The following is a 17208-nucleotide window of genomic DNA, read 5'->3' as shown; positions in this document are numbered from 1 at the left end:
ATACTCCATAGTTCACCGCGGTGACACGTCGCCATGACGTCACTCTGTGTTGTATTATTACAGCAAATAAGCGTTCAAGGACAGAAAAAAGTTCGGAACTGTCATCCTGACCTATGTTATTCGTGTAGTCTCTCTAATTTTTAGTATTTAAAAAAGTGGTTGCGCACAAAGCATAGAAATAATGAACATGAAGCACTCGTAAACATTAGTCTGCTATTGTTCTGGAATACTTATAATGCTGAAAAGCCGCGCCCACTCTGGCTTCAAAATTACTTCCAGCATTAGTCAGTAGTACCACCAACCTTCTTTCTTTATTTCAATGATTTTAAGTCACTGAGAGGTCATTTTCGGAAGTTTACGCAAGTGACAGAATCAATCACAGTAATTTCATTTACAGGAATACAAACGAACACTGAATGTACTACTGCTATGATATATTGATCAACTAATTTCACTTTGTGTGTTACAAATTAAACGACACTGCTTTGCTTCTTTCGATAGGTTTCATTTATATTCATCGCCAGCAATAATAATAATAATAATAATAAATTAAGTTTGCTTTGTGATTTGTGTGCCTCCTCATTAAATTTTGATTGAGTTTTATTTTGGAATAATTAATGGCTAGAAAAGCGTCGAGTCTTTCTAAATATGCCAGATAGGTTAAAAGAATGAGGAGATATTCGATCTCAGGATTCCAGTGAAGACCGTACGGCGAGACTTGTTGTGGCTGAAAAACATCAGACTTTAACACTCTCCTCGGAAACTCCTTCTGAAAGTGAGGTGCGACGTAAATATGATTTACAGCGTCATGGATTATTTCGCTCCTTAGGTCCCATCACTCACAGAGGCTTAAAGTTACTTACCTCCAACGTAACATCATTGAGACGGAAATTTTCATGGGAGATGGCGAATGTTGGAGACATTTTATGGCCAGTTTCCGACTATTCCTAACAATTTACAGTTTCAATTTAAGTGTGTATAATTCCTGGTTTTTGACGTTATGTCATAATCAGAGAACGCACATATTCAAATATTGTCTCTGGAAGGTTACATTTGTCTGTATTTCCCAATTATTAATGAAAGTAGCTTTGAAAGGTCAAATTAGTTTATAGCAGATATATTATCATATTGATAATAACTGTAATAACAATAATGATAACTGTTATCCATTATAAGGTTCGGTGAAGAACTCGGGGAAGAATCCTGTATATTGAGACATCTGAGAACAGGAAGTAACCTAACTAAGCACAAAGGGCTTTGGCTAAAACACTGGCTTCGTACTGGGTAGGACCAACTACGTGTACCGAGCAGCCATTTGCCGAATAATAACTGACGAATTCCAAGGTTGTTACAGTAACACAGGAACCGCTGATTTCTTTTGTCAATCTTGTCCTCTCGGTGTTTGCGTTCGACATATAATGACACCGATGCCAACGAGAACTAAGATTTCCTTTTCCCCTAAAATACGGCCGACATCAGTATAAAACATATCAACATTTTTACTAACAATACATTAAAATTTTAACCTGTGGAAAATCCCTTTCAGTACAGTTCTCTATTGCAGATGGCTTTGCTATAGAGCAGAGTCCTTGTAACGCATATTAACAGAGAGTGTCCTGTCAATCATTCATAGGCTATGTACAGTTGCCGTCGGCTATATTCGTAACGTCCATGTGGTACGGTATTTTGTCATTTTCGCACCATATAATACATACACACGAAAGTGCCGGAAAGAATCTCTTTCTTGTTAGTGAGATCGTAAATGAGGAAGACGTTCGATTTGTCACTTGACTATTATGAGACACACGTAACTGTTTGATGGACATAGAAACAATGTAATAGTTTTAGTAATGAAGAAAACTAAAAATTCGCAATATAATGAAAATAGGACAGCGGTGGTAGTGGTTAGTGTTTAACGTCCCGTCGACAAAGAGGTCATTAGAGACGGAGCACAAGCTCGGGTTAGGGAAGGATTTGGAAGGAAATCGGCCGTGCCCTTTCAAAGGAACCATCCCGGCATTTGCCTGAAACGATTTAGGGAAATCACGGAAAACCTGAATCAGGATGGCTGAAGACAGGATTGAACGGTCGTCCTCTCGAACGCGAGTCCAGTGTGCTAAAAAATAGGACAGCGGCAGAAACAGATTATAACTTCTTCTCTGTACATGTTGGCAAAGATATAAATTCCCAAACTCGTGTAACAAGGCTGAAGTTCTCTTCTTGTTCAAAGAGAGCAATAGAATCAAATGTAGGAACTAACAGCAGTTAGTCTGTTGGACGTGACATATACGCTGCACTAAAAAATCTTGAAAAGTGGAATACCATTTTTAGCTGATGCAGTTGTCTAAGGAGGTCATAGTGGATTTAGAAACGGTCGTTCGTATCATTATAAGAAAACGACTCACAGAACAAAAGGGTATTTATACGTGAAACCCACAATTTTTTCATATAATTTGAAAACGTCGTTGATGATGTTGATCTAAATAAATTATGGGCAATTACGAATGACACATGCCATTCATCACACTTGATAAGGGCAAACAAATGTTTATGACGTGAAACAAAAATAGCAATAAATACGGGAAACAAGAGAACAAATGAGAAAGTACCACATAGGGCCGCCCCCATTCATCAACTCTTTTTAATATTTACTCTGATAACGTCATTAAAAGGTTCAAATGAAATAGTCATTAAGGAGTTAAATTAGGTAAATACATTAAAATAAGTGCTTCCTGCTCACAGATGATAAAGAAATAATACATAGAAATAAAAACCATCTCCAGTTAGTAGTTCACCGGCTAAACCAAAATAGTGATTAACAAAAAAGTAATTGAATAGACGTCACGTTTCCAAATTATGTGATGCGACATGAGTTATGATTATGATGATGGTGTAGTTGGAAATATCCACAAATTTCAATAAATATGTAGAACAATAAACAGAACACTTAATTACAAAAACTGGAAAAGGTAGGAAGATAAAATTTTATAAAGTTATGGTGAGATCATTTCTGCTGCAAGCAGCAAAGAGGTGGATAAATAAAACGTAAGAAACCAGAAAAATACAAGCAGTAGAAATGAGATTCTTAAGGAGAGTAAAGTGCTACACAAAGAGATTTAATAAAGGATGAAGATGTTCGAAGGAGTTTGTACATGTTGGTAATGAGGACATAAACATATTAAGATAGAGGTGGAAACAACTTGTGGAAGATGAAAGGCTACGGAAGAAAATGTTGAAGTCTCGCACAAATGGAAGGAGAGACTTAGGACTATGAAGGAAACGGTGGTCACAACGTTTATGAAGACGGAACAGGCATATATGGCTAGTGTACCTGTATGCAAGATGACGACGACAGTATCATGCAACGAATAGCCTATGGGCAATCTAGCTTTAAAAAAACTGTAAAAACAATTTGTATAAATTCTATTTAACATACCTACTCAAAAAATGTCGTAAAATTGGAGTAGTGAAAAATAAGTAGTTAAGTGAGACGGAGATACAAGACTTCATTAGAAACCAGTATGAATATGCAATTAAAATGTGGTTTCCGTCTGTCATTAATTGTAACAGTGTGTCATCAATAATTTCAATAACAGACTTATTCATTCTCTCTACTTTTTCATCCATTACAGTCTTACGCGATTCTCAACGGATTTAGGTCTGAACGTGTTGTAGTCTACTCAACTTTCTGTGGCTCATCTAGGTCTTTTCTGATATCTCCTAATCTCACAATGAATTTGCTTAGGTTACCTGGTTTTATGTCCTACCCAATTCCACTTCCATTGCTTTGGTGATTACGTGTTGGTCTAAAACCTTTTTCGAAACAAATGTCCGTGTTTACTTGGCCTTCTCATTAACTTACAACATGAATCCCTTCATTGGATGGTTATCTATCCTCTGTTTTCTTTATCTAATTCCTGTGTTTAGTATCTCACAGGCGCAAATCAAAACCTTAAAGCACACAACTCTCTTTTTCAGGCACACCGTAATGGTATCCTTGGACACGCTGCTTAATTTGACGAAGGCTCTCCTGCCGATTTTCACTCTCAAGAATATTTGTTTTACTACTCATTCAGCCTTTGTTTCGAAGTACCCAAAATGCAGTTTACTTATTTATTGCATAGAGTTTTATTTTTCTATGTCAGCAGTGTAACTAATTATATTTTGTTAGTCAAATGTGATAATGTACTCTATTTCACACTCTCAGTTCCACACACATTTCAAGCCTTATTTGGTTTGCGATAATCACTCCAGGCAATTTCTTCCATTCTGTTTGTTTCTTCTACCTATCGTTGTCTTCGGTTACACTAAGCTCAGCTGATTTATTTTGCCTTTTCATATTAATAGTGTGCCCACTGTCGTTTGCAAAGTCAAAAGTGGTGGTACACTCTATTTAAAAACTATATTGTTCCGGTTGTATTCCACTCAACAATAAGAAATTCCTTAGGGGTGACTCTTTTTTGGTGATAAGAAGTGTTCATCCCTCAGTCCTCTTTCAGTTCTGAGTTTATCACTAACCTGATGTGGTGTGACTGGAAATAAGTAATAAATTATTACCACGATTGAAAAAATGCATTCAGAGTACCTGTTGAATAACGCAAGTCAGTATTTTCCACATTTAAAGAGAGATTCGGTGAGTCTCAGTGATATCAGTTCATCATGAATGCAGAGGGAACGTCATCGGTCCTAAATCTAGTAGACTTTGGTAAATCCAGGCGCTTCCGTTGAACAATTTGTGGTCAGTGGGTTCCCGATTGCATAGCTCATTGACGCAAGGAGATAAGAGCCTGCCGTCAAGTGGCCGCCACAGATAAAGCCACGAGAGCCTCAGTTATGTCCCGAGCAGTGCGGGAGGAGGTCTGATCCACCACAGCAGTCCTATGGTCACGTTTCCTCACGTTCCCTCTCAAGGTTTGTCACTTTCAGAGCTACGGCTACCGCCTGGTCTTGATATAGACTGGGAAATGTCATTAGATTTGCTAACCGAAGACCAGGAAATTAGAATAGTTGTGAATTTATCAGGTTGTTACACATTTACTACATATCACAGACATTCGTATCAAAGGGCAATCTACAAATTGTAACATTTGAAGAAATGCCTCAGAGTCAACATCGGATTTAAGTAGTTATTTTAAACTGATGACAGGTTTCAACAATACATTGCCGTCTTCTTCGAGTATCATATATTTCAAAGTATAAATATTTTGTCAACGCAGAAAATTTAAATGTTGCTTTTTATCTCAAGTTTTTCAAAATTATGCAATATATTTTGACAATGTTGAAAATAGCAACAAAGCAACATGATTCTAAATAGTGTTTTTCTTAATAATATGCTGACTGGAGATAAGTTAGTTTTATCCATCTTGCATTTCGTTGATGAGCGATTTACCAGCGCTCGTGTTATTAACGTTCCTTATTATCTTGGCTTTTTCCCTCTGCAGTTTTTTACATTTGTGTATGTTCCTAATTTTAATTTCCTCTATTTTTAATTGGTGAGGCGTTTTCTTAGTGTATGTGACGTTTCTGTCATAAGTCTCAGGTTTTTATAGCACTTCTAATGTTGTAAAGGTACACTAATGGAAAGTAAGAATAATACTGGTCCCAGTAAGTTGCTGTAAGGTACATCTGTTTGACATATTCTGCCTCTGATAAACATAATTTCAATTTTTTCTTCATGCCACGTGTCCTACCTATCTCACTTCGTACGTTTATCGAAATACGCTCTACACTATTCTGCACTTTAAACGACTTTCTATTGTGTAGCGTATATTATTAAGCCAAGCGAATAGCAGAACACATGATAATCGATTTGCACACTTCTTGCCATGTTTCTTAAAATTTCTTATATTTACATTAATTGCTGCGTATTGCAGTCATGAGACATGAGTACAGAGGAAGCAAAACAAAACAAGAGTTTCCGTCATAAGAAGGTTACAATGTATTACAGTTTCTTTACGAAACTCTGTTGTTGGAAAGAGAAACTGATTATTTGTAGTATCCCACCTATCGAATTTACTGATCGAATTTACTGGTGTTTCTGTGGGGAACCTATGCAAACACAAAAATACAATAACTGTCTGATACTATCTGACAGACTGTGGGCTCAATGTGAGCTTCTTATATCGTCAGTTAGACTTATTTTTCCTGCGTTCGCTATTGCTGCTTTTTTTTTTTTTTTTTTTTTTTTTGTTCAATCCCACACAACGCAACGAAAATTTGAAACGCAGAACAATTCACACATGGTTGCATACGTCCAACACTGTTTCACAAACTGTCATACCGGTGGGGATACTAAGCTTTCTACGGTACATAGACTGTTCGAAAGGGTGGGAGAGACCACGTATGGATACATTTCAAGAAAAGAACAGGAAAGACCGCGCAGGGATACATTTTGTAATGGTAGCAGGGATTGTCTGCACCAGAAAGCATTGTTGGCAGAAGAGACGTCACTTAAGTGTTTGTAGGAAGTCAGTAGTAAGCGAGAAGTGAAGCGAGTCGGTAGCAGGTCTGAAGCGAGAGGTTGAGAGGAGCGGTGTGCCTTCCAGCCACTAGCATTGATTTACAAGAGATTATAAACGGATGTACAGAGACATCAGCTAACTATTATAATGAGAGGAACTAATATTACTAAATTAAATTTTTGAAAAACTCAAGACTACAGAAGGTTGTCTTTGAAAGGCAACAGATGCATTCAGTTCACAGGATCAGCACAGTGTCATCACACGCAACGTCTTAAGACGTTATGCGCTGGTGTTCCTCAATTGGTTATAATTTACGTTAATGTTAATTATAACTGAAGAGCTTCCACACGCATTGTTCCTTCAAAAAGAACGCTAGGGTGAAACCTGATATTCGTTAAAAACGTCACTCTAAAGGCATGAGATGCAGTTAACATCTTTGAGGCTTTTGTTAAAAATAGCTGTTATGTAAACTTTCTTCACTCTGGGAGAGTAATTATGAATGACACAAATGAAATCAGAAGGGAATGTAAAAGTATTCGACAATGTGAACTTTAATAATAAATGAAGTTGGATTCAACATCCTGCAGTTAAATAAATTTAGTGTTGAAGCGTATGAGAATTGTATCATTAGCACATGGTTCTGCCAGAAACATCCGGAGGACACGTTAATAGAAAAGAACGACAGTAAGCGCGGCATTCTGAAAAGTTTCAAGGCGCAACTCGTACGCTTATTGGGCTATTCCTCATCCATTTTGTAAGTAGTGCTGAAAATAGTTATTTGAATGAGCGGCAGTGGCTCTCAGAATAGAATTGGTATTTAAAACACAATCTAGGGAGATTTTTGTAAGAAGTTATATATGTAATGACGTGGATTTAATGTACTTGAAGAACTTAGCATCTATACGTCAGTCATTATGCGTATTTGCAGGTAGGAGGTTATCATTTTGTATATTTGAGTTTGTGTCTAATTTAGGTTATTATATTTAATGTGTCCTATACACTGCAAAACGTAAAATTGTATTAAACTCAGTACATTATCAATCTGATTATAGGTATGACAGGTCTAATGACTGATAATAAATCTATTCTTAATAATAACTTAGTTGTATTTATTTTATCATGAATTTTGAAATAAATGACTCACTTGACCGCATGTAAGTGGCATGTGGAATTTTGTGACCAACAGCATAGAGAAAGACTTATTCTGGAAGTTGTTCAATGGTTACATTAAGATACTTCCGGTTATTCACAAACTTCCTTTAATTTTTAAATCACATATGTGAAATTTTCTGATTTTATTTTTATCGTGGCTGTACACATTTCCACAATTATTATTATTTAAAAATTCTTGCTGTTGTTTTATACTCAATAAAATATTTCGGCTTTACTGTTTTTATCATATCGTTTCAATGTTAGGTTGCACTTCAGTAAATCTAAAATATATTTCTGCAGCCGATATAGATTTACTGCAGTAGAAATATTTTGAAAAATGTCAGTACTTCCGTATTAATAATTGGTTAGTAGATAGACACAGAAGTAGCAGCGTTCTATACATAAAAGTTTTTACACTGATATATTATTCTAGCTGAAGAAGAACTTCTTAGTATGGTGCTGTGAATGCATATGCAAGGGAACCAATTACGTCTCTTTGTTTCAGAGTTTATTACTGTTGTTACAAAAAGCCTGTGTGTGTGTACACGAACATTTATCATCTCCACATTGATTTGTGTTGGGCAGTTTCTGGAGTATCTTTTCATAGTAAGAGTACACAGTACGGTCGCTATATCCAGGTCTCCTGATGACCAAATCTTTCTGTACCCTTCTGAAGAAATTACTTCATGCTTTATTTCTTCAAAGTCCAGCACAAAGCATTAAAGTTCATTATGCTACATACCGCATGTATTTTCTCATTCATACTCCGATGAGCTGGTATACTCTTCCTCAACCCATCTACAAATTATTGTAGTTGTATTAATCAACTTTTTAAAATCTAAGTTGTTGTATTTGGCCTTCTCTACCTCTCGTTCGTATCATTTGCTTGACACACGACACACACAAACATTTCTCGGCTCTTCTCACAAATGGTGATCTATCTGGGTGACTTTCTGTGCCATTACATTAGCCTGTTCCCGTACGGCTTCTACTATGTCTTAAGTATTTCCATATTTCACTTGTTTAGCAGTCCTAGCTTGCATCCGACTGGTAACCTCTGCCCTACCTGTCCAATCCTCCAAGCTTTTCTTGTGTTTTATTACGTTATAAAGGTGACTGAGCACAGCATTAGCACTCATGCCCGCCAAAGGATTTGCTTGTTCCGATGCGCCTTCTACTATAATTATTTTAGCTGGTGACTGAAGCTCCAGTCTTGCTGTTTCTACGGCGTTCTCTTCTTCCTGCATAGCACTAGTTCTTACAACACAAGAACGCTTCGGCCACACACAGTATAAGTACACATAAGTTAAACGTATGAAAGATAATATACCCACAAATATTATGTATGCAGCTAGTGCTGTTGTAACAATAAATATATCTGGGCTATTGGTTGCTAATGAATATGGATATGTGGATAGGCAGTACATTTTTGTTATACGAAAACGTCGTTTGCCAAGCTAGGTAAGATGATGGTTGATGGCTTATTACTTTAAGCACCTTAAATCTGTTAGTATACAATTTCTACGTGGTAGAAAACTTTAATTATTAATGTTCGAATGAGTAATGACCTGGTTTGAAATCACTCAGTCTAAACAGATTCGACTTCAAGTCAACGCATTATCAGTGCCTTTATTGTTTCACGATCATTAGCTCTTGTAATGTGCATTCACAGTATCAATAGACAAAAATTGTTCCACCTTTATCCCCAGTGTCTTGAAAACGTCGCTAGTTAAATTATGGCTTTTCTCTCACAACGGGTCACCAAGATAGTGGAGAAGAAGTGGTCTCAGCAAGAACACTATATCAGCGCTCCTTGCTATGAGAAAATTGCGTTAAGTGCTGCCACTGAAATAACCTTAACAGCACAACTGTAACTTTAATATGGGGTGTTACAAAAGGAGAGCTGGTGAACGGCAAATCGAATATTGTCTTGGCACTACATAACACACTTTAATAATATTTATCGATGGGAGCCCATACTGACAAGCAGCAACAGTTAATGTTGAGATAGTGTGTTTACGGAGACGTGCATGCTCCAACTTCCTACCTGAGACGACTGCTGTAGGATCTCTGGTGCTGACACTCTATTGTCTCCCTGTTTGCTGGTCTGCACAATGCGCCAAAAATAACCTTTAACTTTTTTTAAAGCAAGACGGGATATACCATTCAATTAATTGGCTATTAATAACATAAGATGGTTTCCAGAAGAAGAGAGGATGGCTTGTCGAATACCCACACTGACGTGCAATCAGACTGTTTATTCCTCTCCTCCCATTAATTACAATGTTCACTCGTTCAGCCCTCACCCACGTCACGATACATCTTGGGACGTACTAAACCAGACGGTAGACAATTCAATTTCACAAATGACGAATACCCACTTCTCTAGAAGCATTTCGCTTTAAACATAGTTTGTCATATTTCCCTGGTCACCAAACACTCCGGCCTTAAACACAATCGTGAAACTGCTGGACCACTTCGACCCAACTGTTCCCGCCACGGATCGTCAACCAAGAAACCTAGCGCATCTGGCTAAGCCGTTGGAGTCGGCATGATTCCATATCCCGGTCGATACCTTCCAGAGGCTCACTGACTGTCTTCCTTCATATTCCACAGCGATACGAGTTGAAAATGGTGATTACTGAAGCTTTCCACTGTTTGTCTCACTTTAACGTTACTAGACGGTGTATAGTGGTTGTTAAAAAAAAAAGTGCAGAATGCTTTGAGAGGCGGTAGTAGTCGTCGAAACAAGAAAAATAAGGCCAATAAACGTGGGTACGGAAATGTATACTTTCTGAGTTAAGTCCAGTAAAAACGGTTCCGAAAGTGCATAGTTTCTGCGATAAACGTGTGTTTACAGGAACAGCAGGTGTTCAACGTGGCGTCCATTCATGACGATGCACTACTCTGCCCTCTGGGTAAGGAATGATTCAACCTTTGACGTACACCCGGTTGTACGCATTGAAGATACAAACCTGCAATGTCCGCACATCGGTGATTGGTGTGACATAGACCAACTGCTTCAGTGTCCGCATAAGCAAAATTCTAGGGGATTGAGGTTTGGGAAACAAGCAGGCCAAGGTGTGTGACCCCACACCCACACTCGCCGCCACTCCGACCTATCCAGATGTCCTGAATGTCTGCGTTAGACGTTCGCGCAATTTGTGACGAAAGTGTGCTGGTGCACCATCATGCATGAACCACATTTGTATTCGTTTCTACAATGGCACAGACTCCAGTAAGAAAAGCAACACATTAAAAAGAAAGACCAGGTAATGTGCCTGTCTTAACCTTTGTGGTAGCATATATGATTCTGTTGATGCCAGGCACGCAAGCCCATATGTTGACTGAGAATCGGTAGTGCTGCCCACTTTCCTGAATTGCTTGGGGATTTACATCTGCCTATACACGCTGGTTATGAAAATTCACACCATCTCTTGTGAACTTTGCCTCATCGGTGAATAAAATGTTGAATGAGGACAGTGGACTTTCAGCACACTTCTGAAACAGCCGTGATGATAATCCTGTGGCTTTAGGGCCTGAACGCGCTGTAGATGATACGGGTACAGCAATTGTTCATTACGTATCCCCTAGACAAAAGAGTGAAACACTCCTTCTGCTGCTGCTAATCGTCACACTAGTCCCAAAGGTTTCTTCCACCGAACGTAGTGTACACTCCTCCATGGCATGTGTGGGGACTGTGTGGGGCCTTCGACTGTCACCTTCGAGGTGCAAGGGTACCTTTGTCCCTCAGACGCTGGAAAAATCTGCCGATATGGCACTCTGCGCTGTGGATGTTTTTCAGCCTAGGGTATGGGCCCCCAGACAACGTCCATTTGCTAAACCATAGCATGTCTATATCCGCCATTTCACTTGCGAAGTAGTAGGCTTCCACTGATAAAAAGTGGCGGATGAGATGAACTGTAAATGTACTACACCATCTGTACTTATAAACTAGAGCAATAACAGTAAACACGTAAATGAATCCGCGCTTGGAAGAAGTAAAACAAAATGATACGCACCCGGGGTTTACAGTACTGTGCATAAGTAACAAAAACACGACGAAAACTAGTGCAACCTGCAACATGACTCGAACCACAAAACTTAGTGCAGACAGCCTAATGGTAGATAGAGCTCTAGAGCAAGACATCACAGTCCACTCCTGACACATTTGATGAAGCACCAATGCAACAACTAAAATGTTGTTGGGCAGTTTCGCATCAGCAGAGGATAAAGTCCGCAACAAAGCGTCGTGCAACTCTTCCTAGAAACACGTGTTTATCTCGGAAGTATGCTTTTCAAGCCCCATGCTGATTAGATTTATTTTCTTTATTCGATGAGTACGACCACCATTTAAAGTATGCGACACTTTTTTTGAACACCTTGCATACGCAAGCAAAGCGAAACTGATAACAGCAAGCGGTACAGTCTTGTATTAAGACAAACACACCCATTGCTTCTTGTTTCATGTCGTGCTAATGTAATGGCCGCTATCGACAGGGGATCTCAAGTTGATTGCGTATTTCTAGATTTCCGGAAAGCTTTTGACACCGTTCGTCATAAGCAACTTCTAATCAAGCTGCGGAGCTATGGGGTATCGTCTCAGTTGTGCGACTGGATTCGTGATTTCCTGTCAGGAAGGTCGCAGTTCGTAGTAATAGACGGCAAATCATCGAGTAAAACTGAAGTGATATCAGGTGTTCCCCAGGGAAGCGTCCTGGGACCTCTACTGTTCCTGATCTATATAAATCACCTGGGTGACAATCTGAGCAGTTCTCTTAGATTGTTCGCAGATGATGCTGTAATTTACCGTCTAGTAAGGTCATCCGAAGACCAGTATCAGTTGCAAAGCGATTTAGAAAAGATTGCTGTATGGTGTGTCAGGTGGCAGTTGACGCTAAATAACGAAAAGTGTGAGATGAACCACATGAGTTCCAAAAGAAATCCGTTGGAATTCGATTACTCGATAAAGAGTACAATTCTCAAGGCTGTCAATTCAACTAAGTACCTGGGTGTTAAAATTACGAACAACTTCAGTTGGAAGGACCACATAGATATGATTGTCGGGAAGGCGAGCCAAAGGTTGCGTTTCATTGGCAGGACACTTAGAAGATGCAACAAGTCCACTAAAGAGACAGCTTACGCTACACTCGTTCGTCCTCTGTTAGAATATTGCTGCCCGGTGTGGGATCCTTACCAGGTGGGATTGACGGAGGACATCGAAAGGGTGCAAAAAAGGGCAGCTCGTTTTGTATTATCACGTTATAGGGGAGAGAGTGTGCCAGATATGATACACGAGTTGGGATGGAAGTCATTACAGCATAGACGTTTTTCGTCGCGGCGAGACCTTTTTACGAAATTTCAGTCACCAACTTTCTCTTCCGAATGCGAAAATATTTTGTTGAGCCCAACCTACATACGTAGGAATGATCATCAAAATAAAATAAGAGAAATCAGAGCTCGAACAGAAAGGTTTAGGTGTTCGTTTTTCCCGTTCGCTGTTCGGGAGTGGAATAGTAGAGAGATAGTATGATTGTGGTTCGATGAATCCTCTGCCAAGCACTTAAATGTGAATTGCAGAGTAGTCATGTAGATGTAGATGTAGATGTGTATCGCAACGTGGTTTCCCATGTTCTCCTAGTTCGAGACCGAACTGATACTCATTTAAATTTTGTTGTACGCCTCCACATGACAAAATAACATCTTACCAAGTGGAATGCAATGATCAGGTTGGCTGCTTCCATTCTACTGTATACACGATGTTCTTCAGAAGTGAAAAAATAGAAAGACAAATCAAGTCCAAATATCTCTTATGCTACAGTGTAGTTCGCGCAGCAAACCAAAAATAAATTTAAAGGAATGTAAAAGAAAGGACATCAGACAGTTTAGATTTATTAAAAACGTCTTTTTTCAGTTCTTGTGCTGTGATGGAACGCTCGCAAAACATGCACACCGCGTTACTCCTAGCATTCGCATGCTTTCTGGCGACTTCCACATCTGCTGATACAAAACCGCCCAACATCATTTTCATACTCGCTGATGATATGGTAAGTGTGAAAAACTTGTTTTATAATAATGTCCCATTTGCTGCTTCTTAATATTTTCGTATTATTTAGTTTATTCTCAATTCATAAACTGCTCTCAGTAGCCTTCATTCCATTCAACGCATTCAGATCTCCTTGCTTACTGTCAGAGAAGAGAACCATATTATTATCTACATCACGCACTCATTGTCTAGGGGTCCCGGTTTAGGACCACTCCACCGCTTACATATTGAGTAAAAACCATCAAGGAATGGGGACGAGGATTCCAGGCCCAAGAAGTCACTGTCATTCAGCCAACTGTATTTCCACAGGGGGCAGAGGAGCACACTGACATTCAGGGCACTGCTCCTAGATGAGGAAGAATCGGCAATCATTGACGGCATGAGGATTCAGAAGGCAATGGAAACCACTGCATTAAAGACACGTGAAGGGTGTCCACAGGACATGTGGCCTGTAATTGAAAAAGTGTCGTGATGGAAAAAGATTCCGGACTAGTCCTCCTTTCGAATCTGAGAGAGAGGACTGCCAAGGTGGAGGTGACCATGGGAAAAAAACTGAATAACCAATGTTCTGAAAGTCGGGCCATGGAATGTCAGAAGTTCGAACGTGGTAGGAAAGCTACAAAAACGTAAAAAGGAAAATGCAAGGGCTCATTCTTGTTATAGTGGGGTTCAGACATTGAAAGAAGACAAGTATTTCTTATCAGACGGCTGTAAAATAATACCAACCGCAGCAGAAAATGGTATAAGGGGATTAGGATTCATTATGAAGAGGAAAGTGGGGCAGAGATTGAGTTACTGTCAACAATTCAGTGATAGGGTTTTTCCCGTCAGAATGAACAGCAAACCACACAGACAGCAAGTAGAAGATGAAGAGATAGAGAAAGTGTATGAGGATATTGAACGAGTTATTCAGTTCATGAAGAGAGTGAAAAATCTGATACTCATGTGCAACTGAAATATGGTTTTATGGAAATGAGTAGGTGACAGGATTGAAGGAGAATATCGGCTTGGTACTAGAAATGAGAGAGGAGACTAATTGACTTCGGCGAAAAATTTCAGCTAGTTGTAGCGTATACTCTGTTCAAGAATCAGAAGAGGAGGTGGTGCAGATGAAAAAGGCCGCAAGTTATGGGAAGCTTACAGTTACATAACATCAGCGCTAAGCAGAGATTCCGAAAGCAGATACTTGATTGGAAGGCGTACCCAGGAGCAGATATAGAAGAGCAATTCGTGGCAGTCCTTATCAAACCAGTCATACACTGATTAACTTAGTTTTCAAACCACGGTATCGGATTCTTAGCACCCTATCGTACCTAGTACCGTACTTATGGCGTCACACTCGCTGGTTGCCTGCCTTTGCCTGTCTCCCCTTTCTGCCTCTCTATATGTCTCTGTCTGTCTTCCTCTTTTTCTATATCCATTTCTCTCTCTCTTTTTCCCTCTACTCACACACACAATACACACTCACACACACACACACACACACACACGTACACCTCCATTGAAATACAAGAGCCTTTTATTACGTAAACTGCAGAGTTATTTCCACATCTAATTTGTCTCTAATATTTGCAAAAATAGGTAAAGGTATTGACAACACTGTTGTAACTTAAGATATTTCCACGTTTAAAATGTATGTATTATTTATCAGAGTAGACTGTTTAATACGAATGAGTTCTAGTTGTAAAGTGAATACATATATTCCAAATTAAAAGCCCAAGAGTGAGCAAAGATGTTAGTCGATCGTTTAAGCTGCCTTCATACGCATGTCCAAAAAATTCTACATCTTTCTTACGAAAAGATGTCAACAACGCTCGCCGCAGCTCTTGGATCGTACCCTGAAGTATTGTACGACACAGGTAAGTGACTGCTTCAGACCAGCTGATAGATGGGCTACGAGCCGCAGCTCAGGTGATTGGCCGGGCAAGATAAGACACGCAGAAGTCTGTTGACTCTAGCCACGCCCGCAAGAGAGAGGTCGAACTGTTACCTACTGTATTCCGATTACAAGAATTGCGTTCAGTCATGACGAATCACTTTGATTACGAATTTGTGTTCGGGCTGCACACAAAGATGAAGATCCTGAGACTCATTCTCTTGTGTTGAGTGCCACATTTCGGGAGTTACTAGCAATTTACTGATTAAAGTCGTCGGAGGTGGGAAGGACGCTCTAAGGGCTTAGCGAAGCTCCCTATGGAGTAAAGCCTTAGAAGGGAATCAGGCACAGTGGAAGGCCGTGAAGTGGCAACCCCACTTCCAACTACACCTGCACAGCCCTCGTCAGGTGACCAGTCGAAATTAGAAATTACTGGCAGGCTGCATAAGAGAAAGTCGGATGGAAGCCCATATAACGAGCCGGTAAAAGAAAATTAAGGAGAGAGAGCCACAATGGAACAGGAACTGCAAAAGATGCTAGAAGAGATAAGATGTGAAATAGCAATCACTACAGAAACCAAAAACGAGACAAAAAATCTTAGGGGTATAGGAAATTATACTATAATATATAAGGGATAGAATAATACAGAGAAGCGTAAAATGCGGTTAATTTAAGAAGAAATGGAAGAACAGGCTGGTAAGCTTGCAATCTTACCTGTACTTCTTTTTTCTGTTTATCCTTGTACTTTCCCTTGAGAAACATACAGCTTATTATTCATCTTGCCTCTCATTTATTTTATTATGTGTTGTATTTGAATCAGGGGTTTTTATTTAACCTTTTAAATAAACCGGGTTATGAAACTGAAACTGCCACTTTATGTCTACCGTGCCTAAGGGCAGGAGGAACTTGTTTGAGAATCGTGTAACTTTTCAGGCAGAATTGAAACTGATGTGCGCAGGAGACAAACTCTAGCTATAATACACTGAGACTCCTGAATAATACAGAAAAGTATGAATCAGATGTAAATGGATGAAATACCAGCAAAAAGATGGAAGGACCAAATGTAGCGGCAATACGCTGAGCAAGACCTAACGCACGATAGAAAAAGTAGAAGCAGCTCGACGTTTAAGTGGAATTAAGTTCCGATGACCCGATATGCGGTTACAGCTACGGACATCAGATTTTCTATGAGATTTTAATTAGACGTTATACGCAAGGACTAATTGTCATATTGTGATCCGAACACTAATAACATTTCCGTATGCATTTCATGTTATAAAAACGTATGCCGTTTAACAGTGCACACCACACAATATTTTCACTGAACACAGTTGGTTTCACATCCGAATTCTGTACTAATTGTCGGTAATCATCAGTGGTTAGCTCTTAACACAAGATTGTTTCCGTTTCTGTCTCAACCCTTCTATCCTCTATCCTCATAATTACGTGAAGTATTAGGATGACACAAGCTTTCGGTATCTGCGTAACACAGTTTTACATGCTTTTCTGGAAACTTCTTTACTGTATTATTTTCATAATGAAGGTCTACAAGATAAGTTTTCGCGATTCCTACTGCTGCCGGCTCCTCGAACACTACATTACTTTAGTTTAATTCAATGCCAACTAAAGTTTCTTTATGAGTAAATATAAAACTACTTTCTAAATTAAATATT

The 17208-nt window shown here is 39.2% G+C and overlaps 1 protein-coding gene across 1 annotated transcript in view; it reads left to right on the top strand.

Annotated features, from left to right (window-relative positions):
• Window positions 1-13548: 13548 nt before the first annotated feature.
• LOC126354978 (arylsulfatase I-like) overlaps window positions 13549-17208 on the top strand; it is a 111670-nt gene continuing 108010 nt past the window's right edge. The window contains exon 1 of the mRNA XM_050005062.1: window positions 13549-13660. Coding sequence (XP_049861019.1) covers window positions 13559-13660 — 102 coding nt within the window. The 5' untranslated portion in view covers window positions 13549-13558. The remainder of the gene's footprint in view (window positions 13661-17208) is intronic.

The sequence above is a fragment of the Schistocerca gregaria genome, chromosome 3 (assembly GCF_023897955.1).
Source record: "Schistocerca gregaria isolate iqSchGreg1 chromosome 3, iqSchGreg1.2, whole genome shotgun sequence".
Lineage (NCBI taxonomy): Eukaryota > Metazoa > Arthropoda > Insecta > Orthoptera > Acrididae > Schistocerca > Schistocerca gregaria.
The sequence above is the reverse complement of the archived record's forward strand: the minus strand, read 5'-3'. Positions and strand labels throughout refer to the sequence as shown.